The sequence below is a fragment of the Eretmochelys imbricata genome, chromosome 28, assembly GCF_965152235.1.
Source record: "Eretmochelys imbricata isolate rEreImb1 chromosome 28, rEreImb1.hap1, whole genome shotgun sequence".
Classification (NCBI taxonomy): domain Eukaryota; kingdom Metazoa; phylum Chordata; order Testudines; family Cheloniidae; genus Eretmochelys; species Eretmochelys imbricata.
Window position 1 is genome coordinate 7,019,409 of NC_135599.1, and position 27,765 is coordinate 7,047,173.

General features: G+C 47.5%; 1 protein-coding gene and 1 non-coding gene across 2 annotated transcripts; both read left to right on the forward strand.

Annotated features, from left to right (window-relative positions):
- Window positions 1-228: 228 nt before the first annotated feature.
- On the forward strand, window positions 229-27,625 carry LOC144258298 (uncharacterized). Its single transcript, XM_077806773.1, is given in 7 exon segments — window positions 229-274; window positions 10,339-10,421; window positions 13,072-13,198; window positions 15,850-15,963; window positions 16,363-17,318; window positions 17,320-17,583; window positions 24,986-27,625. Coding segments are annotated over 5 exon segments (1,431 nt in total). The 5' UTR covers window positions 229-274; window positions 10,339-10,355; the 3' UTR covers window positions 17,488-17,583; window positions 24,986-27,625.
- TRNAQ-UUG (transfer RNA glutamine (anticodon UUG)) lies at window positions 26,068-26,139 on the forward strand. Its single transcript has one exon. It is a non-coding gene; the product is annotated as a tRNA-Gln (tRNA).
- Window positions 27,626-27,765: the final 140 nt, after the last annotated feature.

Sequence of the window (27,765 nt, forward strand, 5' to 3'; positions counted from 1 at the left end):
GGACAGGCTCCTGCCGGGGGGGGTCCCCCGAGCTCCCCGCAGCCGGAGCGGGGCGGGGCCGAGAGCGGCGGGCGGGGCAAGGGGTGGGGCTGTGGAGAACCCCGCCCCCAACGGAGAGGGGGGGCAGCGCCGCCTCACAGCCCTGCGCGCGCCGCGCTCCAACGGCCCAAACGGCCGCAACCGTCACGTGCCTCCTCCTTCCCCCGCCCGGACCCCTGGGTACGTCACTTCCGGGGCCCGCTGCAGCGGCGGCGGGAAGCGCGGCGCAGAGCCGGTAAGAGCCGGGCGGGATGGGGGCGGGGCGCCCGGCCTGGGTCCGAGCCGCTCCTCGGGGGGTTGGGGGGAACTGGGCCGAGACCCCCCCGGGCACGGGCCAGGCCGAAAGCGGGGGCGGGGCCTGCGTTGGTTGGTCCCGGTTCGGCCTCCGTAGTGGGCGGGGGGGGTTGAAGTGTCTCTGTTCCCTGGGAGAAGCGGGGGGGGGCACCTGCCCATCCCCCGCTGCTGCCCCCTTCCCTGGTCCAGGGACCGCCCCCCCCCGGGCCCCTTCAAACTGCCCCCCCCCGCGGCCCGTGTGAAGGGGGGGCCCACTTTGTGTCGGTCTGTGCTGGGCAGTCCCATAAAATCCCTTCAAACGGCCCCCCCTCCCCCTCCCGTGGCCCCATGAAATCCCCCCCGCCCGCTCCGGGGGGGTTTCTCGCCTCTTGTCAAAGGGGGGGTTTGTGACCCGTTCCCCCCCCCCAACTGATGGATAGAAAATATCCCCCAACCCCCCCCCCCCCACTTGCTCCCTCCTCGTCCGCTCGACCGGGCTGGCCCCGAGCCTTGGGCCCCGTCCCGCCAGCGGTAACGTACGACCCCCGCCTGCGACTTCGCCCTTTCCCCCCATCCGCCAGCCGGAGGGTGCGTTTCCCTGCCAACGCTGCCTCCTCTCGCTCGGGCCCTCGGCCCAACGGCGACGGGAAACGCACTCGGGTTTCACCGCTGACCCACAACTGGCCCGCGCGGCGGAGAGGAGGTCTGGGGGGCTTGGGGTGTTTTCCCTAAATTGCCTGGCCTGGCGGCGGTGGGTTTTATTCTGTAGGTTGTGTTTTTCTACGTATAGATTGCATCGCACCATAGAAATGTAGGGCTGGCCAGGACCTCAAGACGTCAGCAAGTCCAGCTCTCTCTGCCGAGGCAGGACCAAGTGCAGGTAGATTATCTTCGACAGAGGTTTGTCCTCCCTGCTCTTAAAAACTTCCAGAGAGAGAGACTCCACAGCCGCCCTTGTAAGACTCTTCCAGAGCTGAGCTACCTTGGCCCTGGGGCCACCCACACAGACTTTAGGGGTGAGCAGCTCTGGAGAGAGAGAGAGGAGACCCCAGTGAGTGGGCAGCTGGGTAAATAGACGAAAGTTGGGAGGAGAAACATTGACGTGTCCAAGGTCACGCAGGCCGTCTGTGACAGAGCTAGAAAGAGATCCCAGTTCTAGTGCTCTTTTGGGTACTGAAGGTCTCTGCCACGCTGGTGTTTTAGGCACTGGTGCAAACCCTTAGTACAGACACAATTTACACTAGTGCAGTCTGATTGGTACGGGTGCACCATGTCCCAGTCGGACGGTTTGGGGTGTGGAGGGGGACAGTGACCTCACTGAGGCCTGGGGCTGGCTGAACAGTGCAGCTGGTAACGGAGGGGCAGCAGTGAGTGCTGGAGGTACGAGCCAGGAGCACAGCCCCACAGGACTGGACACTGACTTCTCCTGACCCAGGGGACACCCCCCCAGCTGTGTGCAGGGACTGCAGCTGAGCTGCCCTGCCAGGACAGCCTGTGCATCCCTGGACAAACCACATCTTCCCGCAGCCTAATACAGTGGGGTCTGGGGACCTTTCCAAGCTGAGAGTGTTGGGGCTCTGGAGTTTGCACGGTCTGTTCCTGGCTCTGTCACTGATCTGCTTGGTGACCTTGGGGAGTCCCAGCCCCTCTCTGTTTTCCTCCTACCCATTGTCTACTTGGATTGTGATCGCTTTGGGGGAAGGACTGTCCCTCTCTGTCTGTGCAGTGCCCAGCACAATGGGGGTGCTGATCTCAGTCAGGCTCTCTGCCAAGCGCAGCACAATGAGGCCCTGATCGCCATCAGTGTATCCTCAAATCATTATTTAAAGACTTCAAATTACAAAAAAATCCACCATTTACATTAGTTTAAACCTGCAAATGACCCATGCCATGCCCCATGCTGAAGGGGAAGGGAAAAAAACCCCAACCCCCTGGGTCTCTGCCAATCTGAGTCTGGGCTAATTTCCTTCCCATCCCCAAATATGGCAATCAGTTAGACCCTGAGCATATGGGCAAGAGCCAGTAGCCAGACACCTGGGAAAAGAAGTCTCTGTAGTAACTCAGAGCCCTCCCCATCTAGTTTCCTATCACCACCACCTGTAGCAGATTGGCTACATGGCATTGTAGGCAGTCCCATCATACCATCCCCTCCATAAAGGTATCCAGCTCAGTCTTGAAACCAGTTGATTCTTTTGCCCCCACTGCTCCCCTTGGAAGGTTGTTCCAAAACTTCACTTCGATGGTTAGAAACCTTCGCCTAATTTCAAGCCTAAACTTATTGACGGCCAGTATCCATTTGTTCTAGGGTCAACATTGGTGTTTAACCTAAATAACTCCTCTCCTTCCCTGGTATTTATCCTTGTGATGTATGTATAGAGAGTAATCCTATCTCCCCTCAGCCTTCTTTTGGTTAGGCTAAACAAGCCAAGCTCTTTGAGTCTCTTCTCATAAGGCAGGTTTTCCATTCCTTGGGTCATCCTAGTAGCTCTTCTCTGCACCAGTTCCACTTTGAATTCATCCTTCTTAAACATGGGAGACCAGAATGGCCCACAGTATTTCAGATGAGGTCTCATCGATACCGTGTATAACAGGACTAACCCTTCCCTGTGTCTACTGGAAATACCTCGCCTGATGCATCCTAGGACTGCGTTAACCTATTTCACGGCCGTGTCCCATTGGCAGCTTATAATTATCTTGTATAAACCAATATACCTAGGTCTTTCTCCTCCTCTGTCACTTCCAACTGATAAGTCCTCAGCTTATTTGCAAAATTCTTGTTATTAGTCCCTAAGTGCATAATTTTGCACTACTGATTTTCATCCCATTTTCTATTACTCCAGCTTTCAAGGTCATGCAGATCTTCTTGGATGATATTCCTGGCCTCCTCCATGTTGGCAATCCCTCCCAGCTTTGTGTCACACTCCCACTTTCTGTGCCAAGGTCACTAATAAAAATATGAAATAAGATCGTTCCCAAGACTGATCTCTGAGGAACTCCACTAGTAACCTCCCTCCAGCCTGACAACTCACCGTTCACCATGACCTCTTGTAATCTCCCCTGTAACCAATTCCTTATCGACCTTTCAGTTCTCATATTATTCTCCAATTTAACGAATAGTTTCCCATGTGGAACTGTATCAGATACCTTAATGACATCCAGATAGATTAGAGCTACTGCATTTCCTTTGTCCAAAAAATTAGGTTTCTCACAGAAGATCAGGTTGCTCTGGCAGGATCTACCTTTTGTAACACCATGTTTTATTTATTTATAGAGCTGAAGGCTGGAAGGAACTGTTAACAATAGGCTGAGAGTGGCCATGTGGAGGTGGGGGAAGGGATGGCAGACCGTGCGGAGGTGGGAGGGGATGCGGTGTTGGATTTTGTTTTGTAGGAGTCCATGTCCCTGCTCCCTGTGGCCGTGGTGCCTTCCGTACCAAAGCAGCATGTCAGCGGAGCAGACGTACACACCATAGCTCCATCTGGAACACGCGGCATTCACTGCCAGACGGGATGGGCGATTTTTCAGGGGCCCAGCTTGATATGCCTGGCTGGGGTGGATCCAGTTGGACGGGGGTCTGGGGTTCTGATAGTTTGGGATGTTCCTTTTTGCATAGTCAGTTTTTTCCCTTTATTGTTTTCCCCCTGCCTGTGCCCGAGGCCACTCTCTTCTTAACTTGCTTTTGTTATTTCAGTTCCAGTTTTTAAATGAGCTCTAATAATTGCAAAGCTGAATGAAAGATAAACCAAACAGAACCATTTGAATTTTGGCACATACCTGGTAGAACTACACCTCATGAGGGTACGCTGTAATTACTTGGTTACCTATAGCATTTTCTGATGGGGTGGATGAAGCAATGTCAAAGAGCCAAAGTGCTTTTTAGGGCAAAAGGGCTTGTCAGGTGTTTGCTCTCTAGGGAGCATGCCACTGGCCAGTGCTTGCAGACTTTCAGGAGTGGGGGGCTGGATAGTATTTACTGATCTCAAAATAAAAGGTTAAGATGGCTGGTTCATAATATCCAATGAAATCTTCCAAACAATTATAGAAATAGACCCTAATGCTATTAAAACAACATGGTATTAATACTGATTCAAAACCGAAATTAAAATAACGAGATAAACGCATGAGAACGGAACTGACACCTAACTTCCATGTCTTAATGCCTGAACTTTCGACACTCACTCACACCATCTTTTTTTTTAAAGCTATGCACCGCACACAGTCAAGTTAATGAAGGAAAGCACACCAATTATTGACTGCTTTGTGTTGCATTAGCAACTGATTAAGCACCTAATTAAAACTGTACCACTGTAAGTGGAAATGCCTCAACAGAGCTTCGCTCCAATGTGTTTAAATCTGAATGAAAAGTTTCTAAATTAAATACATGGCAGGATGGTAAACGGGGAAAATACACAGAAGTGCCTCTACCGAGTCCTGTTGACTTCTTGTCCCAACCCCCTGCATAAGTTCTGGCCTCTTGGTCAACTGAGCTCCCAGTCCCACATCAGCTGTGCCCTCTCCTAGCCTAACCCGTTTCTACTGCAGTTCTTCATCCCCCTCGTCCGGGCAGGGGGTTGGCGCTGCAGCCCCTTAGACACCTGCATCAGTCACTGTCTCGCATGCTGGGGCTATTTAGATTTCAGGGAACAATTTATCAGCGTTACTGTCTCTGGGAGGTGGGAGAGAGGAGAGACTGAGACGGAGTTTGCTCCCCACACTCTGTAGGGCCATGTTCAACCCTGGTAGTCTCCATGTTACCTCATCCTCCACCCTCCCCCATGTGTCTATGCTCGTGTGTCAGAGTGTCACCTTATGATCATAATGCCACTGGCCTCAGCAGAGCTCCCAGACAGGAGCTACATCACGATGGGGTTACGCTACTGAGAGTAAAATACATCACAGGGAGGATGTAATTATCCTCAAAGCAAGCATTCATTCTTCACTTCCTAGACTGTAAAGTACTTCATTACTTAAAAGTACACTTGAAAGGATTGGATTTTTATGAATAAATTGCAGTAAATGTTGACTTCACTGTACAGGTAAAATATAGAAATGCTTCTGGAGAAAGTCAGGTTTGATTTACGGATATTTACACTGTATGTTTTGCATGTGACATTGACAATTTGTGTTTGAACAGTTACAAAGATTTAGCTTTTTAAATCTCAACATTTACTGTAATTAAATAATTGTTGTCTGACCACCCCCATAACTTCCCACAGATCTGAACATTGAAATTGTAAACATTGAAAAAAGGGCTTAAAAATAACTATCGATATCATCTATTGAAATTAAAAAAAGAAATAGACAAAATGAATTTTGCCAAACCCACTTAACAGCAATCGCAATATGCTAGGGTTGGAAATTCACAGTTAAGGCACCCAACCTTAATTCTGCCATGTAGGTCCCATGGCAGATGGCTCTGGCAGCATCAAGTGGGTCCACCACTTCTGATGAGCTATAAATATCAAAGGGACTCAGCTACTGATCCTGCAGTGAGTTTCTGCCCCTCCCTACTTTCTATAACAGTACTTGTAAGAACAGGCCAGGGAAACATGTTAATACTTTGAACCAAAATCCGGAAGCTGCTGAGTATGCACAAGTTAAAATGAAACCAAGGCTCCGTTTCTCCAAGGACCTGGCCCCTAATGCAAAATAATAGACACTCCCCAGAAATTTGAAATGGCCACTTCATAAGTGATAGAATCTTTTTTATCTCTTGACTTGTGGGAATTACCAATAAAAGAAAGAACCCAGTGAAGGTGATACCATGAGGGAAAGAGCTCATGTGTCTTTACAAATTGGTATAATGTAATCTGGAAATTTATACAGGAAAATGCTTTATTCGTAGCCCTATGGCGATTGCCTGTACCCTGTAGGGACCTTAATTCTGCCCAATCCCAGCTGCTTCTGTCCTGCTCCATACCCCCAAATCTCTTCATCCCTCCAACTATCAGCTGCCAGTTTTCCCTCCTGCTACCCCTTCCTCACTGGCAGAGAAACTCTAAGCTCTATCCCCTTCTCTTGGCCTCTGAAAGTTGCCTTGCCCAGGGCTTTGCAGCCTGTGTGAAAGCTCATAACTGGTCAAGTGAAACTCAGTGAAGGCCAGAGCCCCGAATGCTGCCAGCCCTCTCTTTGGGGCTGGAGATGCTCCACAGACTGTTCCCTTCCCAGGGTGGACCCCTTCTGAGTAGAGAAGGTCTCTCCTGTTAACTCCTGCTCCAGTCCTGGCATTGCAGGTGTGGAGGGACTGGGCCAGTCCAGACTAAAGCTGCAGTTTAACCCCTTCTGTGCCAGTGTGGGGTTTATATAGCCTTTCACAGGCACCCAGGCCCAGGGAATGGCCCCCTATCAGCCCCATGGTGGGGTGACCAACTGGCAGCATTGCCTTTGAGGGTGCTGCTCAGCTAATGGGAGGTCAAGAGCACAACAAGAGTCTTTTGTCTTTTTCAACATCCCATAATGTTGATCTTAAATACAAAAAAGAAGCTTACAAGAAGTGGAAGATTGGACAAATGACCAGGAATGAGTATAAAAATATTGCTCGGGCATGCAGGAGTGAAATCAGGAAGGCCAAATCACACCTGGAGTTGCAGCTAGCAAGAAATGTTAAGAGTAACAAGAAGGGTTTCTTCAGGTATGTTAGCAACAAGAAGAAAGTCAAGGAAAGTATGGGCCCCTTACTGAATGAGGGAGGCAACCTAGTGACAGAGGATGTGGAAAAAGCTAATGTACTCAATGCTTTTTTTGCCTCTGTCTTCACAAACAAGGTCAGCTCCCAGACTACTGCACTGGGCAGCACAGCATGGGGAGGAGGTGACCAGCCCTCTGTGGAAAAAGAAGTAGTTCGGGACTATTTAGAAAAGCTGGACGTGCACAAGTCCATTGGGCCGGATGTGTTGCATCCGAGAGTGCTAAAGGAGTTGGCGGATGTGATTGCAGAGCCATTGGCCATTATCTTTGAAAACTCATGGTGATTGGGGGAGGTCCCAGACGACTGGAAAAAGGCTAATGTAGTGCCCATCTTTAAAAAAGGGAAGAAGGAGGATCCTGGGAACTACAGGCCAGTCAGCCTCACCTCAGTCCCTGGAAAAATCATGGAGCAAGTCCTCAAGGAATCAATTCTGAAGCACTTAGAGGAGAGGAAAGTAATCCGGAACAGTCAGCATGGATTCACCATGGGCAAGTCATGTCTGACTAATTGCCTTCTGTGACAAGATAACTGGCTTTGTGGATGAAGGGGAAGCAGTGGACGTGTTGTTCCTTGACTTTAGCAAAGCTTTTGACATGGTCTCCCACAGTATTCTTGCCAGCAAGTTAAAGAAGTGTGGGCTGGATGAATGCACTATAAGGTGGATAGAAAGCTGGCTAGATTGTCTGGCTCAACGGGTAGTGATCAATGGCTCCATGTCTAGTTGGCAGCCGGTATCAAGTGGAGTGCCCCAAGGGTCGGTCCTGGGGCCGGTTTTGTTCAATATCTTCATAAATGAACTGGAGGATGGTGTGGATTGCACCCTCAGCAAGTTTGCAGATGACACTAAACTGGGAGGAGAGGTAGATACGCTGGAGGGCAGGGATAGGATACAGAGAGACCTAGACAAATTGGAGGATTGAGCCAAAAGAAATCTGATGAAGTTCAACAAGGACAAGTGAAGAGTCCTACACTTAGTATGGAAGAATCCCATGCACCGCTACAGACTAGGGACCGAATGGCTAGGCAGCAGTTCTGCAGAAAAGGACCTAGGGGTTACAGTGGACAAGAAGCTGGATATGAGTCAACAGTGTGCCCTTGTTGCCAAGAAGGCCAATGGCATTTTGGGATGTATAAGTAGGGGCATAGCGAGCAGATCGAGGGACGTGATCATTCCCCTCTATTCGACACTGGTGAGGCCTCATCTGGAGTACTGTGTCCAGTTTTGGGCCCCACACGACAAGAAGGATGTGGAAAAATTGGAAAGAGTCCAGCAGAGGGCAACAAAAATGATGAGGGGTCTGGAACACATGACTTATGAGGAGAGGCTGAGGGAACTGGGGATGTTTAGTCTACGGAAGAGAAGAATGAGGGGGGATTTGATAGCTGCTTTCAACTCCCTGAAAGGGGGTTCCAAAAAGAGGCTGGCTCTAGACTGTTCTCAGTGGTAGCAGATGACAGAACAAGGAGTAATGGTTTTAAGTTGCAGCAGGGGAGATTTAGGTTGGATATTAGGAAAAACTTTTTCACTCGGAGGGTGGTGAAACACTGGAATGCGTTACCTAGGGAGGTGGTGGAATCTCCTTCCTTAGAAGTTTTTAAGGTCAGGCGTGACAAAGCCCTGGTTGGGATGATTTAATTGGGGATTGGTCCTGCTTTGAGCAGGGGGTTGGACTAGATGACCTCCTGAGGTCCCTTCCAACCCTGATATTCTGTGATTCTATGATAATAGTCTATCTGGTGTTGATGGACCTTTCCTGCCAGGCAGGATGTAATTCATTCTGTTGTCAAACAGCCCTTCACCTAGGTAAAGTCTCTCTCCTGTCTGGTGATTTACAGAGCCACAGAGGCTCGGAGTGCAGCTAGTCAGATATTAATCCAGGTAGCAACTCACAAGCATTCAATAAAGTCTAAACACTAAACACATTCTTATAATTCTCATACCTGTTTTAACAATACTAACACAGGTGAGCCAGACAGATTCCAGCTCTGCGTTTGTCCATGCTCATTTAAGACATGGGGGCTTTTGCAAGAGCTAAAACCTCATCTGCCATTGTCACAGGCAGAATGGGCAGGGATGGTGTCTCTAGCCTCTGTTTGCCAGAAGCTGGGAATGGGTGACAGGGGATGGACACTTGATGATTCCCTGTTCTGTTCATTCCCTCTGAAGCACCTGGCATTGGCCACTGAGCTAGATGGACCATTGTTCTGACGCAGTGGGCTGTTCTTATGTTCACAGTCTCTATCTGAAGTATCTACTCATTTGGACTCACTGGGGAACCACAGAAAGAAACAAGGTGTGCTGAGGCAAGAAGGCCCAGTCTCAGAGCCCCTGGGGTCACGCTTGCCAAAAGCTAAAACTAGGCCCATCCCATGAAAGGGGGCACTCCCAGGAGAGACTGTATAAAGGCTGGAGCATCAAACAACTTTGTAAACCTGAGACAGCTGCCTTGGGGACAATGATGGGAAGAATCCCCCAAAGGGACTCCTTTGATTCTGCTATTCTCTGGCCTTTGGTTCATAGAACTGGAAGGGACCTTGAGAGGTCCCTCTAGTCCAGTCCCCTGCACTCAAGGCAGGACTAAATATTATCTAGACCATCCCTGACAGGTGTTTGTCCAGCCTGCTCTTAGAAATCTCCAATGATGGCGATTCCACAACCTCTCTCGGCAACTTATTCCAGTGCTTAACCACGCTGATAGTTAGGAAGTTTTTCCTAATGTCCAACCTAAGCCATCCTTGCTGCAGTTTAAGCCCATTGCTTAATTATTACTTCCTGTGTCTTGCTTACAATACTCCTCATAATACATCCAAGAATGATATTTGCTTTTTTTTGCACCAGTGTTACACTGTTAACTTATATTTAGCTTGTGATCCATTTTGACCCCCCCAGATCCCTTTCTGCAGTACTCCTTTCTAGGCATTTGTTTCCCATTTTGTATCTGTGCAACTGATTGTTCCTTCCTAAGTGGAGTACTTTGCATTTGTCCTTATTGAATTTCATCCTATTTATGTCAGACCATTTCTCCAGTTTGTCCAGATCATTTTGAATTTTAATCCTATCCTCCAAAGCACTTGCAGCTCCTCCCAGCTTGGTATTCTCCGCAAACTGGATAAGTGTAACAGAGAGTCTCTGATACTGGGAGGGTTTCACCATGTCTCAGGGTTACGTCCTGGTGGGAGGGAGCTAGGCAAGTACTGGAATAAGGTCACTCTGTGCTTCACAGTGTGGCAGAACCTAGAATGTCCATTAGCAGGGAAAAATCCTGGGGGGAATTGTCTTGTGGAATGGATAAAAGCCCCACCTGAATTATCTCACGTTGCCCTTCTCGCCCTGGCAGGCTACAGAATAACGTCCATGTTTTGCTCCAGATCATCCCATCCTCCCAGGGGGAAGGAAATGGCTGCAATGGAGCTGGCTCAGGTAAGCAATTATCAGGGAGCTGGTGGTGGGCTCTGCTTTGAGGGAGCGGAGCAGTACAGGCAAAAGAGGGTGGGAGCTGCTAGAGATGGTGGGAGGCAGGAAATATCTAGCGTGGGGAAAGGGAGGGGACAGGTTGTGACGTACCTGCTGAGAGTTGTGTAATCTAGGGTGTGATGAGTTGTCACCCCGGGATGCAGTCTGGGGGGCTTCTGGGAACCGCTGTGCCCTCTAACCCTCAAGCTGGGCTGGCCCTTCTCACACTGCATTCTGGAGATTCAGCCAGCCTCTCCAGGCCCTCTTATCCCAACATGACAGCAGATGGCGCCATGCATCCAACTAAGCTACCTGAGTGCTTTACCTAAGCCACTCAAGGACAGATAGAAGACATCAGCCAATTTCCCAGCTCCCCAACCTTGCACACCTGCTGTAGTATAAATCCAGAATTATACCGTCTTATAGTGCACAGGGATCTCTATAATGTAAGCTCATTAATATAGTTTGCCTTTCCCTCAATATGGGGTAGATATGCACAACAAGCTTGTGCTAACCAAGCTGAGATTTTCCCCAGACACTTCACTCAAAATACACTGGTTAAGATAAAGCATAAAACAAGTTTATTAACTACAGAAAGATAGATTTTAAGTGATAGCAAACAGATCAAAGCAGATTACTTAGCAAATAACCAAAAACTCAGACTAAGTCTAACATACCAGATGGATAGAATTTGAATTAGGAATTTCTCACCCTGACTAATGATAGAAGCAGTCCACCAAGTTTCCATACACAAGCTAGAAATCCCTTTGAACTGGGGGAAGTGCTGGTCCTAGGGTAGTCTTTGTTCCTCAGGTGTTTCCAGTAGTTCTCTTGTGTGGGGAATGAGGCTAAGAGATGATGTCACACCGCACCTTATGTAGCTTTTCCATATGGCAGGACCCCTTTGTTCCAAACTCAGTTCCCAGTCCAGTTAGTGGAAAAATACACGTACCAAAATGGAGTCCAGTGTCATGTGGTCTGGTCACATTCCCTGCTGAGTCATAGTAGCCATAACTCATAGACTGGCTGAAACATTCACAGGAGGGCTAAACTCTTCCACGGTCCATTGTCTTTGTTGATGATCCATCAGCACTGTCTGGCTTCGTCACTGTTGTACCTGAAAGGCTAGTTGTGGGTGTTACCCCGAGTAAGCACATTTAAAATACAAATACATAGTCAATGTCCATAACTTCAGATACAAACATGATCCATGCACACAAATAGGATAATCATATTCAGCAAATCATAACTTTTCCAATGACACCGCACATGATGCATCTTGCACAAAATACATCATAATTATGTCCTAATCATTTTATAATCATACCACTATGCTGAAAGTGGGGTGTAGTGTCAGATAGGGCCTGATTTCAAAGCACTGGAGTTGGGAATGGAACTTCCCCTCTTTGTGGAACAGGAAATAACCCTCCAGCCAGAGCTGGGAAAACTTCCCAGACTCCCAGTGCTGGAGCCTGAATCTACCGACAGTTCATTAGTTCCTGCCCCTCCCCCACCCCATCTTTGTGGCAACTGCAGACTTTATCAGTGATGATTTTATATTCTCTTCCAGGTCATTAATAAGAATGTTAAATAGCACAGAGCCAAGAACCAATCCTTGTGGGAACCCCCTAGGAAGAAATCCACTCGACCATGGTTCCCCATTTACAATCACAGTTTTTAATCTATTTAATGTATGCTGTGTTTCCATATTCGCTGCTCCATTAACTTGCCCAGTATCGATGTCAGACTAACACTCTTGTAATTAGCTGGGTCATCTCTTTTACATGTTTTAAATATTGGCAGAGCATTAGCTTTAGTCTTCTGGAATTTTCCCAGTGTTCCAAGTCCTAATTAAAATCAACATTAACAGTCCACCACGCTCCTCCACCAGGTCTTTTAAAACTCTTGGATACAAGTTATCTGGACCTGCTGATTTAAACACGTCTAACTGTAATACCTGCTGTTTACCTTCCTCGTGAGTTATTGTTGGAATGGAACGACTGTCATCGTCAAGATCTTATGATATGAGTACCTCATCTGTTTTTCTCCAAATCCAGGAGAGAAATATTTATTGAACACTTTTACCTCTTCTGCATTATTTTTGATAATTCTACCATTTCCATCTAGTAATTTACCACTACCATTGTTAGGGATTAATTTTGTACTTAATATACTTTTAAAATCTTCCTTCTTATTTTCATTAATTGGTCATTGTTTTCTGATAGCTTCCCTTACCAATTTTCTACGGTTCTGACCTTGTAACTTTTATTCTTTACTATTGACTTCCCCTTTCTTCCATATATTTTATTGGGAGAGTGTTGGGATTCCTACCAGGGAGCCACCAGCAGGGTCCAGAGACAGCACCATCTCCTATATCAAGCTCTGGTTAGTAGGTATGTGATAAATGTGAAGACCCTGCCTCCATCTGTCAGCTGGGAGACACAAAGTTTCTCTCTTTCTACCCTCTTATGCCTCCTGGGTGCTCTAAGCAAGGTGTTGTGGGGCTCTGTTAACATGTGCCTCCCGGAGCTTTCATTTACCTGGTGCTGCTGTTCTGTGAATAGTGGGGCTGTGACTGGGGCAGCAGGTCCTGAGTGTTGGACTCTTTCTCTTTCAGGGGCCGGTGACTTTTGAAGAGGTGGCTGTGTATTTCACCAGGGAAGAGTGGGCTCTGCTGGACCCTGTTCAGAGAGCCCTCTACTGGGATGTCATGCAGGAGAACTATGAGACAGTGGTCTTGCTGGGTAAGGTGTCTTGTCCCCTCGGTTATTAGAAGCTGTGGGATCTCTAAAGAACCTGAGTAGTAATAACTTTATACCTTTATTCATCATACAAGTTTTGACATGTTTCCTTGGTCCCCTTTTTTTTGCCTGATCTCCCACCCACTAGAATAATTTTTGGACATGTGCCTTTTTGGTTTCAGCATTCATTTTAAAAGTGCATATAATGTATCCTTATTGGCTACATTGATAACTGTAGCTTTCATGCCTTTTCCTCATTTTAAGAGGAAAATATGCCGCCTGTAGAATTCTAAATTAGGTAAATAGGTGTATGACTCATGCATGGCTTGTGTGACAGTCTGACGAGCTCCTCTTTTGATAGGCGAATGTATAATGTTGCCATTCAGGACCCCATGGGTGAAGGGATAACAGAGCCGTAGGAGTGGAGGAGAAGGGGGGAGTAGATAATTCTGGGGTGCCAGGACATGGGGAGGGTGTGTGCAGGGTTAGAGCTAAGAAGCAGCAGGGAGGGATGAGGTAGTGAGAGACGAGGAGAGAATCAAGAAGCTGCCAAGCTACCGTGAGGTGGCTGAGAGTAATCGGAAGAAGGGGAGGGGAGTGTGGAGGAAGGGCATGCGGGAATTGAGGTGGGAGGGAGGAGAGGTATGGAGATGTAGAGCTGTGGGGGATCCCAGACCTTTAACCCTGAATCCCCACCCAAGCCTTGTTGCTTTAGAGCTTACACTCCAGTTTTATTTCTGTTCAGTTTCACTTCATTAAAAATTTTTCCAGCCAAATATTATTTTAACTCTTGCCCTCCCTCTCCGACTCATTACCCCCCTCCCCATGTCTGTGCACAGCGACCCTGGCCACCGATCCCCAGTCCTTGCTGCACTCCTCCCTCCCATAGCAGGGCCCCTACCCAGGCACAAATGGGCACTTTGTTGATGATGTCACAGGTGGTAGTGTAGCCTGTACCATTTTTACAGCTGTAAGATTATGTATTCTGAAGCCCTTCACATCAGTCGGGCTTATCTCTATATGCTGATAGAGTCTGTTCCCCGGTGTTCCGTTCCCAGCTCTGATACCGCAGAGCCTTGCCTGTGTCCCTGTTCCCATTCCCCCCACTTAACAAACATTTGACATTGGTGAGGCCTCATCTGGAGTACTGTGTCCAGTTCTGGGCCCACACAACAAGAAGGATGTGGAAAAATTGGAAAGTATCCAGCGGAGTCGAAAAAAAATGATTAGGGGACTGGAACACATGACTTATGAGGAGAGGCTGAGGGAACTGGGATTGTTTAGTCTACGGAAGAGAAATGTGAGGGGGGTTTAGATAGCAGCCTTCAACTACCTGAAGAGGGGTTCCAAAGGGGAAGGAGCTCAGCTGTTCTCAGTGGTAGCAGATGACAGAACAAGGAGTAATGGTCTCAAGTTGCCGTGGGGGAGGTTTAGTTTGAATATTAGGAAAAACTTTTTCAGTAGGAGGGTGGTGAAGCACTGGAATGGGTTCCCTAGCTAGGTGGTGGAATCTCCTTCCTTAGAGGTTTTTAAGGTCAGGCTTGACAAAGCCCTGGCTGGGATGATTTAGTTGGGGTTGGTCCTGCTTTGAGCAGGGGGTTGGACTAGATGACCTCCTGAGGTTCCTTCCAACCCTGATCTTCTATGATTCATAGAATCTATGATCCCAATTTCTCTTCCCTCTCCTGTTTGACTCTGTTTATACAGTAATATTCTCAGCTATACCTTAAGCAATCATTGTACTGAAATTTAACTAACCAATCCTAACATATCATAACATAATTCTGTAACCAATTATATCCCACTACTCTAATTAACTTACACCTAGCAAAATTAATTATACAGCAGACAGAAACAATTAGAGAGCCAGACTAATTAACAATGTAAAAGTGGTGGCCATAAAGATAAAACAATACAGAAATGAAGGTTTCACAACCACAACCATTGACAAGTGATTTCTTGCCAGACAGGATGCTCTTAAACTAAGTTTTCTTTAACCACCTTAAGATCTGTTTCTTTATCTGGTGGCGATGGGCACTATCCAGACATAATAGTCTTCCTAACATCCCAATACCACCTTATGTCAGTGTGACTGGTTTGGGATGTGAGGATATGACCCTATGCTTCCCAGCTTATGGCTGCCCCTGCTGCTTAGCCAAAGGCCTTAGCTTAAGAACAAGGCCTCAGACTATCCTAGTGGGAAAAGGCCCATACACAGGGTGACTGTGATTTTGATTCTTTGTTTTTATACCCCTGTAAGTAGCTAAGTGATAAAAATACACCTACATTCTTAAAGTGTAGGCTTTACAGGCAGGCCTCAATATCTGTCTTCTAACAGTGGGTTCTATCCCTTCCCCCATTCTGTGCCTGTCTTGTCTATTTAGCTTGTAAATTCCTCAGGGCATGGGCCATCTACTTTTCTCTGTTTGTTCTTTGCCTAGCACAATGGGGACCTATTGTTAGTTGGTCCTTAGGCACTAAGGTAATGAATATGATTTATAATAATAATAACTCTCCTGCTACTTTGAGCCAAGAAAGCTGGCCTTGGGATGTTACTGTTTAAAAATGATCTGGGGTTAAAATCATGGAATATTTTTTGTGACAAGTATTCCACAAATTCCACTGACTTCCTTTGTTTTCTTTGCGTGGAGTAGGGTTTCCAGTTTCCAAACCTGATGTGATATTCCAGATGGAACGAGGGGAAGAGCCATGGGTCCCAGACCTCCAGGGCTCTGAGAAAGAAGTGCTCCTGAGAGCTGCCTGCACAGGTGAGGAAGAGGTCCCTTCCAACCCTGATATTCTATGATTCTATGAATTGGTAAAGCCAACTCAAAAACTGTTTGGGAGCGCAGGAAACATTTGGGATGCCATAGAAAGACCTTGTGAGCTCTCCAAGTTCAGGATTGTTCCCTGCAGAATGGAATCATTCTGGCAGATGTCCCTCATGGCTTCTCTCCTATTCTGACTGACAACTGGCAGCAGGTCCCTCTCCGATCTCACTTTCCCATGAGTGTTCTGGTGAGATGGGGACCAAAACTGATCCCTTCCTCTGTGGAAGGGTTTGGGGAAAATCAAGCTCCTTAGAGGTTTGATCTCCTGCACATATTTTGGTTTGTTGGCTCTTTTTTCCATTCCTCTATCTGAGATTTCCTTTCTTTCTGGTGCAGGGAATGACCTATGTCTGGATTCTCTCTGTCTCCCATCAGGTGATGGGATGGTGAGTGAGAATGAGGAGGAGAAACTCCAGCAGGAAGATGCTGAGCAAGTAGAACCACATGGAACATTATCAGGAAGATCGAACGGGAATGTTTCCGGGAGTTGTGTGCTCTCAGAAAAAGCAAAAGCCTGTGAGACTCAGCAGAGGCCAGAGGAAAACTTCAGTAGCCACTCAGCCCTTATTACATGTGAGAGAATCAACTTGGAAGAGACACGCTACGCATGCCATGAGTGTGGGAAAAGCTTCAGTCGGAGCTCAGACCTTCTCACACACTGGAGAAACCACACAGGAGAGAAACTCTACACATCCTCTGAGTGCGGGAAAAGCTTTAGTGGGCACTCAGCCCTTATCACACATCGTAGAATCCACACAGGAGAGACGCCCTACATGTGTTCTGAGTGCGGGAAAAGCTTCAGTCACAGCTCACACCTTATCACACATGAGCGAATCCACACAAGAAAGACGCCCTTCACGTGCTCTGAGTGTGGGAAAAGCTTCAATCGCAGCTCACACCTTATCACACATCGTAGAATCCACACAGGAGAGAAACCCTACACGTGCTCTGAGTGCGGGAAAAGCTTCAATCACAGCTCTACCCTGAGCACACATAGGAGAATCCACACAGGTGAGAAGCCTTATGGATGCTCTGAGTGTGGGAAATGCTTCATTCGTAGTTCAGCTCTCATCTCACATCAGCGAATCCACACAGGAGAGAGGCCCTACACATGCTCTGAGTGCGGGAAAAGCTTTAATCACAGCTCTACCCTGAGCACACATAGGAGAATCCACACAGGTGAAAAGCCTTATGGATGCTCTGAGTGTGGGAAATGCTTCATTCGTCGTTCAGCTCTCATCTCACATCAGAGAATCCACACAGGAGAGACGCCCTACACATGCGCTGAGTGCGGGGAAAAGCTTCATTCGGAGCTCTCACCTCATCAGACATAAGAGAATCCACACAGGGGAGACGCCCTGCACGTGCTCTGAGTGCGGGAAAACTTTCAATCAGAGCTCCAGCCTTATTAGACATGAGAAAACCCACATGAGAGAGAACTGTAATAAATGCTTTGACTAGGGCTGGGCAAAGATTTTTGCACCATCTTCACTGTGGTCTCTCAGCTCCGCCAGATGAGTTGCCAGCTTCTGCCTTTTGCCGCTCACTTTCTTTGGGGTCAGTCCTGTGATCTTTTCTATCAACTCCTTTCCTTTTGAGTTGTAGGTATGTGTGTCCTTCCAGCCAGGAATGTTTATCAGCTCCAGGTGCGGGAGAGAGGTTTGATCCAACAAGATACACTGAAGCAAAAACTACCTGTGTCTTACATCCACTAGGACTGTCCATGGCGTTGGCTGCTCAAGTTAGTGATCTTAGTATAAAAAGACAATTACAGTTGTAGAGCAGGTGCAGCGGTTGGCATTAGCTTTCCCCTTGACCTGACCTAAACTCTATCACTTTTCCTAGTCTAAACAAACCCTGAGCATCACGGTTATACTGTTCCCTCATTTCAAAGCAATTGTTAGACATCAAGCTTCTCCTTCGGGAACAAATGGTTTCATTCCCAGTTGCTCTGTTGTTGCATCAGGTTGTGCTGGAGAGCAGATATTTTTACGACCATTTTCCTCACTTAAAATATATTGAACTATAACAAAGAGCAGGAACAGGGCAGGGATAGGGAAAATGTCATTTCATGCTCTGTAACAACAAAATGAGCTGGAAGAGGATTCCTTAGTAAATGACTTGTAACTAAGCAAACTACCCATGCATTGCGCTCCCAAAGCAGTTGTGGCCCAGGCCCTGCAGGAGGTCACTTTTGAAGATCTCTCCTTCGTAATCAGGTGCATGTTGCCTATTATTTGGAAAATGCAATCCCTATCCAGGTAGAGATAGGAAAAATGGAAGTGACATTCCTAATCAGCTCACCTCGGGAGATTATACCTCACCATCGCTCCTGATATGTTGTGTGGTTGGTGAAGTATTCTATGCCAGAGAAGTGTAAAATTGTTCCTAGTAAGGTCAAAGATTTGACAAATACTCAGGTAGAAATTGCCAGTACTAGTGGTTGATTTTCACCCTAGAGATGGACGCTATGGTAACCTGTGTCCCATGGAAACTATTTTTAGAACTCTGCTCCCTAGTTCAGTGACATTGATCACACTCCGAAACGATGCCATGATTACATTGGGCACAACTGTCTTTTACCATTTGAATCCAAAGTTTCATGAAGCAGAGAGAGACTCAGAAGATTAGGGGTGGAAGAGACCTCAAGAGGTCATCTAGTCCAACCCCCGCTCAAAGCAGGACCAATCCCCAACTAAATCATCCCAGCCAGGGATCTGTCAAGCTGGGCCTTAAAAACCTCTAAGGAAGGAGATTCCGCCACCTCGCTAGGTAACCCATTCCAGTGCTTCACCACCCTCCTAATGAAATTGTGTTTCCTAATATCCAACCTAGACCTCCCCCACTGCAACTTGAGAACATTACTCCTTGTTCTGTCATTTGCCACCACTGAGAACAGCTGAGCTCCTTCCTCTTTGGAACCCCTCTTCAGGTAGTTGAAGGCTGCTATCAAATCCCCCCTCATTCTTCTCTTCTGCAGACTAAATAATCCCAGTTCCCTCAGCCTCTCCTCATAAGTCATGTGCCCTAGCCCCCTGATCATTTTCGTTGCCCTTTGCTGGACTCTCTCTGTCCAATTTGTCCACATCCTTTCTGTAATGGGGGACCCAAAACTGGACGCAGTACTACAGGTCTGGCCTCACCAATGCCAAATAGAGGGGAATAATCACTTCCCTTGATCTGCTGGCAATGCTCCTACTAATGCAGCCCAATATGCCCTTAGCCTTCTTGGCAACAAGGGCACACTGCTGACTCATATCCAGCTTCTCATCCACTATAATCCCCAGGTCCTTTTCTGCAGAACTGCTGCCGAGCCATTCGGTCCCTAGTCTGTAGTGGTGCATGGGATTCTTCCTTCCTAAGTGCAGAATTCTGCACTTGTCCTTGTTGAACCTCATCAGATTTCTTTTGGCCCAATCTTCTAATTTGTCTAGGTCACTCTGGACCCTATCCCTACCCTCCAGTGTATCTGCTTCTCCCCCCAGCTCAGTGTCATCCGCAGACTTGCTGAGGGTGTAATCTATCCCATCATCCAGATCATTAATAACGATGTTGAACAAAACCGGCTCCAGGACCTACCCCTGGGGCATTCTGCTTGATACTGGCTGCCAACTAGACATTGAGACATTAATCACTACCCGTTGAGCCTGATAATCTCGCCAGCTTTCTATCCACCTTATAGTCCATTCATCCAATCCATACTTTTTTAACTTGCTGGCAAGAATAATGTGGGAGACCATATCAAAAGCTTTGCTAAATTCAAGATATCGCACATCAACCGCTTTCCCGAATATCTACAGAGCCAGTTATCTCGTCATAGAAGGCAATCAGGTTGGTCAGGCATGACTTGCCCTTGGTGAATCCATGTTGACTGTTCCTGATTACCTTCCTCTCCTCTAAGTGCTTCCAAATGGTTTCCTTGAGGACCTGCTCCATGATTTTTCCAGGGACTGAGGTGAGGCTGACCGGTCTGTAGTTCCCTGGGTTCTCACCCTTCCCTTCTTTAAAGATGGGCACTGTATTTGCCAATTATCCGGGACCTCTCCTGATTGCCATGAGTTTTCAAAGATAATGGCCAATGGCTCTGCAATCACATCAGCCAATTCCCTCAGCATCCTCAGATGCATTAGATCTGGACCTATCGACTTGTGCATGTCCAACTTTTCTAAATAGTCCTTAACCTGTTCTTGCACCACTGAGGGCTGGTCACCTCCTCCCCATACAGTGTTGCCCTGGACAGCAGTGTGGGAACTGACTTCGTCTGTGAAGACCGAGACAAAAAAAAACATTGAGTAGTTCAGCTTTTTCCACATCCTCTGTCACTAGGTTGCCTCCCCCATTCATTAAGGGCCCCGCACTTTCCCTGACCTTTTTCTTGTTGCTAACATAGCTGTAGAAACCCTTCTTGCTACCCTTCACATCTTTTGCTAGCTGCATATCTAGTTGTGTTTTGACCTTCCTGATTACACCCCTGCATGCTTGAGCAATATTTTTATACTCCTCCCTGGTCATTTGTCCAGTCTTCCGCTTCTTGTAAGCTTCTTTTTTGTGTTTAAGATCAGCAAGGATTTCACTGTTAAGCCAAGCTGGTCACCTCCCATATTTGCTATTCTTTCTGCACAATGGGATGGTTTGTTTCTGTGTCCTTAATAAGGCTTCTCTAAAATATAGCCAGCTTTCTTGGACACCTTTTCCCCTCATCTTAGCCTCTCAGGGGATCCTGCCTATCAGTTCCCTAAGGGAGTCAAAGTCTGTTTTTCTGAAGTCCAGGATCCATATTTTGCTACTCTCCTTTCTTCCTTTTGTGAGGATCCTGAACTCAACTATCTGATGGTCACTGCTGTCCAGGTTACCACGCACTTCTACTTCCCCTACCAATTCTTCCCTGTTTGTGAGCAGCACGTCAATAGGAGAACGGTCCCTGGTTGGTTCCTCCAGCACTTGCACCAGGAAGTTGTCCCCAACACTCTCCAAAAACTGCCTGGATTGTCTGTGCACTGCTGTATTATTCTCCCAGCAGATGTCGGGGTGATTGAAGTCCCCCATGAGAACCAGGGCCTGTGATCTGGAAACTTCTGTTAGTTGTCCAAGTAAAGCCTCATCTACCTCATGACAGCGTGCCAGTCATGTGAACTGCCCCACCAAGTCTATTACAATCACATCATATTTGACAGTGCCAGGTCTTCCAAATCTTCCTGCTTGTTTCCCAGGCTTCTTGCGTTGGTTTACATGCATCTAAGATAACTAACCAATTGCCCTGCTTTCTCAGTATGAATCAGGAGGCCCCCTCTGTTGCATCCTCCTCCTTGTGTTTCCTCCCGGTATCCCACTTCCCCACTTATCTCAGGGCTTTGGTTACTGTCCCCTGGCAAACCTAGTTTAAAGCCCTCCTCACTAGGTTAACAACCCTGTCTGTGAAGATGTTCTTCCCTCCCTTCGTTAGGTGGATCCCATCTCTTCCTAGCAATCCTTCTTCCCGGAACAACATGCCATGGCTGAGGAATCCAAAGCCCTCTATCCAACACCACCTGCGTAACCATGCATTTACCTCCACGATTCGACAGTTCCTACCTGGGCCTTTTCCTTCAACAGGGAGGATGGAGAAGAACATGACTTGCACCTCAAACTCCTTTATCCTTCTTCCCAGAGCCACTGGGTGTGGTGGTGACCCACTCAAGGCCATTTTTGGCAGTATCGTTGGTAACCAGTGGAGAAGTAGGAAGGCCTAGCGGTCCGAGTGCTTGATCAGTCTCAGCAGACGCTCTGTCACATCCTGAATTCTAGCTCAAGGCAAGCAGCACACTTGGATGGTAATCATTTCTATTTAAAATGGAATTTATTCTGATAAATTTTAAAATAAATCTTCCCTGAAGAGGAAAATTACTTGAGACAAGATGTGTAGCCTTTTACCCAGTTAGAGGGTAACAGCCACAGAGTTCTCGAGGTCTCTTGTTCGCAAAGCAAAGATGTCACATTAGGCTGGAGATGTCAGAATCTACAATGGTGATGGACGTGTGATGGGAGCTTTTCTGGGTTGGTTTTTTAATGTAATTTTTGTTTTGTTTTTGCAGCTAGTTGTTTTTATAGGGCCTGAGGCCCCTTTTCCTTCCAGCTGTTTAACTCTCAGTCCTGGCTCTGGAAACCTCCTCAGAACTGGCTTTGTGTTTCTTTCATGTTTGATATCTTTGGGGTTCACACATCCACACCAGGTGCGGTTCACAGCAACAGATACTCTGAGAAACCTGCTGGGTGAAGCAGGCCTTTTCCAAACTGACATTGGCCCAAAGTCTGCCTCAATTCAGCTGGATTGGGATATGTCTGTATCAAAGGAGTGGTTCACTCCTGATTTGCCCAGAGACCTCAGGGGAGGTGTGGTAAGATAGAATGAGTGGGAATCAACAACAATATTGTTAAAGGTAAGGGTGACAGACCTTCAGCTTGCAGGTCAGGAAGCCTGTTCTGTTCATTCCCTCTGATGCATCTGGCACTGGTCACTCTCAGGCAGCATGCTGGGCTAGATGGAGGACTGTGGCTTTCCTCATCCGAAAGCTCTGCAGCCACTTCTCGTCATCCCAGATGTGCATGACGATGTGATCCCACCCCTCAGTGCTTGTTTCCCAAGCCCAAAAGTGGCATTCCACGGTGGTCAGCACCTCTGTGAACGCCACAAGCCATCTCGTGTCGTAGCCACTACGGGTGGCGAGATCACTGTTGACCTCCTCTGCCTTTGTAGTTTAAGGAATAACTCCACTGCCATGTGTGACATGTAGCATATTGGTCAACAGTGCGGGATCCATTCCTACAGCACGAAGAGACAGAATGTGCAGTACACCAACCTTTGAAAGATGGCGCCAAATGTGGACGGAAGCACAGGGATTGCTGGGACATGAAGCAATGCATCACAGGGCATTGGGACAAGACCCCGGATGCCCCGTGACCCACTCTGCCTTCTCACAACTCTTAGCGGCAGAAAAGGAAGCGATGCTCAGTGCAATAGCTGCCCAGAGTGCACCGCTCTGAACACCTCTGCAAGTGCCACAAGTGTGAACACGCTATTGTGCAGGCAGCTGACAGTGTGAACACACAATAGCAGTTTCCCTTCAGTGCTCTTTGAGCAGCACTGTAACTCCCAGCTCTGTAAGTCTGCCCGTGTAGACGTAGCCTCAGAGAGACTGATTGCCAGGATCCCAGCACTGATCCCCTCTGGGGAATGAAGCACAACGTCGACAGGCTATGCAGCCTTTACTCGTCTCCCTGTACCTGAACAGCCTGCTAGGCCGACATGCTGGACCATCTATTGCATTACCTGGTTCCTAAACTGCAGCTACGGTTCCTACTCCAGGTGAATCCAAAGACCGAGAGGTGCAGAGATCCAACCCCTTATAACCTTAGAAACATTTTGTTCCTTTTTCTCTTTTTTGTCTGTTTCTTTTTATGAACGTGGAGACCTCCCAGCCCTTCTATTAGATTGGGGTGTAACAGAATGTGAGCGTGTGAACACCTCTGAAATCTGCAAAGGGAAGATACTAGGAAGAATAGTTCCCAAAATCTTCATAGCCTTAAAACTCTGCCCTATGAAATGACTGAATGCGTGCTCCTCACCTATGGAAGCATTGCAAGGAATTGAGCTGTCTGATATGCATTGTTCAGCGAGAGCTGTTTGAACTTCTTTTACTAATGTCTCTCTACGGTCTGTATGTGTTTTGGGATGAGAGGGCGAGTTGAAGTATTAGCTACACAATAGTGAAAACTAATTAGCTTTGAGGTTGTAGGCAAAATATAAGCAATAATTTGGTTTTGGTATTGAAATATTCAGCTGCTAAATCTGGGTTGCATTGCCTGGGTAAAAATCTCTGATTGGGGTTTTGGCATCACTAAATATGCACCTGCCTTCTTGGGTTGCTCTTTTAGGATTTATAAGGGTTGATTTTCTGCTGTATTAATCTGATGGTTTGAGTAAATTGATGACTTGATTCCAATGCAATATCCTCGTTAACTCATTGATTTACTGATTTGACCTGAACTTTATCACTGCATTGTTTATAGTCATAGCAGTTCACAAATTTATCTTATCTGCTCCTGGGATTCCTTGAAATACTCTTATCACTTCATCATTTAGCTTTGTTATTGTGCAGATGCATGTCATTCTGCTATTTCATTTCTATTTTACCAACAAGTACTCTTTGAAAATATGCAGCTGTAAGTACTTGCTAGTTTTAGCAATGACATCTGTGTTTCTAGCATTGCACTTGCAATGTTTTTTACTGAGATTTCTAATTTGGAATTTTTAATTCTAACTTTTTCTTCTTCTTCTTAGAGCAGAAGTTTATTCTGCTGGATCATCTGACTTCCAGCCTGACTGAATTTCTGGGCTGGTCTCAAAATGTTTTTTTTATTCAATCCACCAATGGTGATTGCCTTTTGCAACTGCTTTGTTGCCTCTCAGTGCAGCCCTTAGTGTTTTTCCACTTGCCATTGCTTGTGTGTAGAACTGGATTCACACGTATTCCATAAAGGCAGTATATCTCTGATGTAACATCCGTCTCCAAGGCTAAAATCTATTGTCACTTTTGCTGAATGTTAGAATGGCTGCAGTGGGTCAGACGAATACTCCGTCTAGTACAGGACCGTGTCCTCGGGCAGGGGCCAGCAGCAGGTGCTTCTGAGGGAATGAACACAAGAGGCAATCACTGTGTGAACCGCCCTGGCAGTCGAGAGGTTTAGGGACACCCAGAGCATGAGGATGCATCCCTGATTCTATCGGCTCATAGCTGATGCACCTATCCTGAGGAACTGATCTAATTCTTTGTTGAACCCCTTTATAGTTTTGGCCTTCAAAAAATAATGAACACACATCTACAACCCCAAGAGGGTTTGACAACCACAAGAATTCTAAAAACCTGAATTATACACCCTGAGGTCAAGAAATGGTAATTAAGACATGATATTTTGTTCTTAGGTGTCTCTTTGATCCTGAGCCTTTCGGGTGCCGTATGGCCGCTTCCACAAAAGCTGGAGCTAAACACCTGAATGAAACTTGGTCTCCCCTCATCCTTTTCCTGTTACCTCTCCCAAACCTTTCATAGACCGAAGGCCATATCTACACTACAAGCCTATGTTAACTCAAGTTATGTCAGCATAGACTCGCTGCAGTTACTGTGTGACTTGTGTGACTTACTGGTGCTATTGTAATAAATAAAATAGAACCGTCATGGTGATAAATTACACCACCATACAAGTATATTGAAGGTAAACCCTAAGGAAATTAAGAATTTAAATTATCCCCCACATGTCCCACTTCCCACTACAATGAATCCAACCCACAGGTCACTTGGGCAGAAGTAACAATGTCAGGATCCTCCATTGTGAGCACAGTAAATGAAGCTGCAAAATAAATGATGTTTGAATGACCTCACTCTATTTTTTACACTCCTGTATTAAGAGGCAGTTGATACAGACGTACACCAGGCAGGGTCGTTTGGCAACAGTAGGCTTTATGCGTCCATCCCCCACCACTATTAAGTTTTAGCAAATTAGGACAAGTCATCAAATAAGAACAACCCTAGGGATCAATAACGGCTACGGGTAACAATTTGCTACCTCTGTACCAGAAGATGGGAAAGGCGAGAAGTACCAAATTAGGACAAGTTAGAAAAACCGAAGGTATCAGTAACTGCTACAGGTAGCAAATTCCTACAAGTAGCAGTTTCTCACACTACACCACCACAGCTCTGCTCCCCGGCTTTTCTTCGGCTCCTGCCCTCTCCTTAGCTCAGCCCCACTCTGGCCCAGGTAGTTCCAGCTCACATGTAGGATGGGAGCGCCTGGCCTGGTGACTCCTGTCAGTCAGGCAAGCTTGGAGCTTTGGCCTCTCCCCATTGCCCCTGGGGACTGTCAGTCCCATTGACCCTTCCCCATTCTTTTGGTACTGGGAACTAGCCAACCAAAAAACCCCACTAAGTTTTAGTAAGGAGCCAACAATCCCCTTCTACAAGCCAGCTCTGTGAGGGTCACAGATGTCCAGAGAAAACAGCACAAGCTGGTTCCATGGTGTAATGGTCAGCACTCAGGACTTTGAATCCTGCAATCTGAATTCAAATCTCAGTGGGACCTTGTCTTTGCTTGCGAGTCTTTTCCCTCCTGCTGGGTGACTCATGCCCACTGGAGCCAGGTTTTCAGTTGGGATGGCCGCAGTGGGTTGGGCCTCGAACTTGCCGCCCTGGCTACCGATGCCTGCAATCCTGCGGTTTGACCTGATGGTTGGGATTCTCGCTGCTTCACCTGATGCCCACAAGTTTGGCCCTTGTGCTTGCTGCCACACTTTTCCTCTTGCCCACATGGACAGGAGTGCCAGGGCCAGGCTTCATAGTCAGGGCTAGGCAGGAGGGAGGAAGGGTCCCAGGCTGGCGCCCAGCGCACCTCTCCTCCTCTGGGCACCTAGAGCACAGGTGTCTGGTGCTGGCAGCTCCAAGGGAAGGCTTAAAAGCCACAGAGCAACCCAGGGTGAGGCAAGAGGAGGGGCGGACCATGCCTATGCCTGGCCAGCAGACAGCCACAAAGACACCCGGCCAGCCTGCTCCCTGCCATGCCAAACACCCACCCGAAGGGCAGCATGTGGGGTGGCTGCTGATGCTCTGTGGCCAACATCAGAAGACAGTAGGAAAGCAGGGCCAGCCCCACTGGTGGGGCCTGTGGCCGTTCCCAGTCAAGGTGCTCACTTTTGCAGTGGGGCAGGAGATTTTTCCCCAGCTGGCGAGAAGCAGAGAAACACCCAGCCTCTCCAAGCACTTCTTTAGAAAAGGCAGACGCTGTGTGTCCCGGGCCATCTACTAAGGGAGGCAGGGACACTCTGGGCACAAGAAGTCGAGTTCCCAGCGAGAGGTGAGGCTTAGTTCTATGGACCCAGGTGCAGGATTTGGCAGGGAGGCTTAAGCATGGGGGATTGGGGTGCAGCGGATGGACCGGCTGTCTAGGTGTGGAGATTTAGTGGCACTGAGGGACAGGAGGTGTACGGGGAGGTTTTGGCAAAGCAGTAAAGTGCCTGAAACCACTATGGCTTATTGCTAAAAGCAGCCAAGTCAGCAGGCTGTAAATTGGTCATTCAGCAGTCTCGACTTGACCAAGGCAGGAGGGCAGGGAGTTTTGGGTGCCACAGAAAGGGCAGCTTGACCCCGCGTCCTTCCTGATAAGAATTGTGTTTGTTGCTGATGCATCTTAGAAGAGCAGGATGTGCCCCAGGAATGTCTATTGGGCCCTCAAGGCTGCAAACTCTGGAAGAACCCACACCTGGTTAATCGATAATCAGAAGAAACCTCTTGCTTGACCATTGAAACTGCTTACTTAACAAGTTTGCTTGAAGGGACATGTCATTTTATTACTAATGTATAAATCAGGGGGGAAAGTTTGAGGTAGTTGGACTCTTTTGGACTCTCCCTCTGGATACATCTTGCAGTCCCCACCGGCAGATGGAAGATTTGGCCACCAGAAGCCTGCCGCTGTGTCACTCAAGAGCCACACTCAGCTTTGGTAATTATCAAGGGTTGGGGGTGTCTTACTAACCTGCCATGGACATGTGTAAGTGCGTGAGACTAAGTAAAGTTTAGCTTTAAGTGAAAGCACTCTTGTGTTGTCCTGTTTGTGCCAGCCATCGATCGGTCGGACGGTCGTGTCTCCCCTGATATATTTCCTGACACCATCTCGCATAGAGTAACAGTTATCAAGACGTTTGGGTTGAAAGAG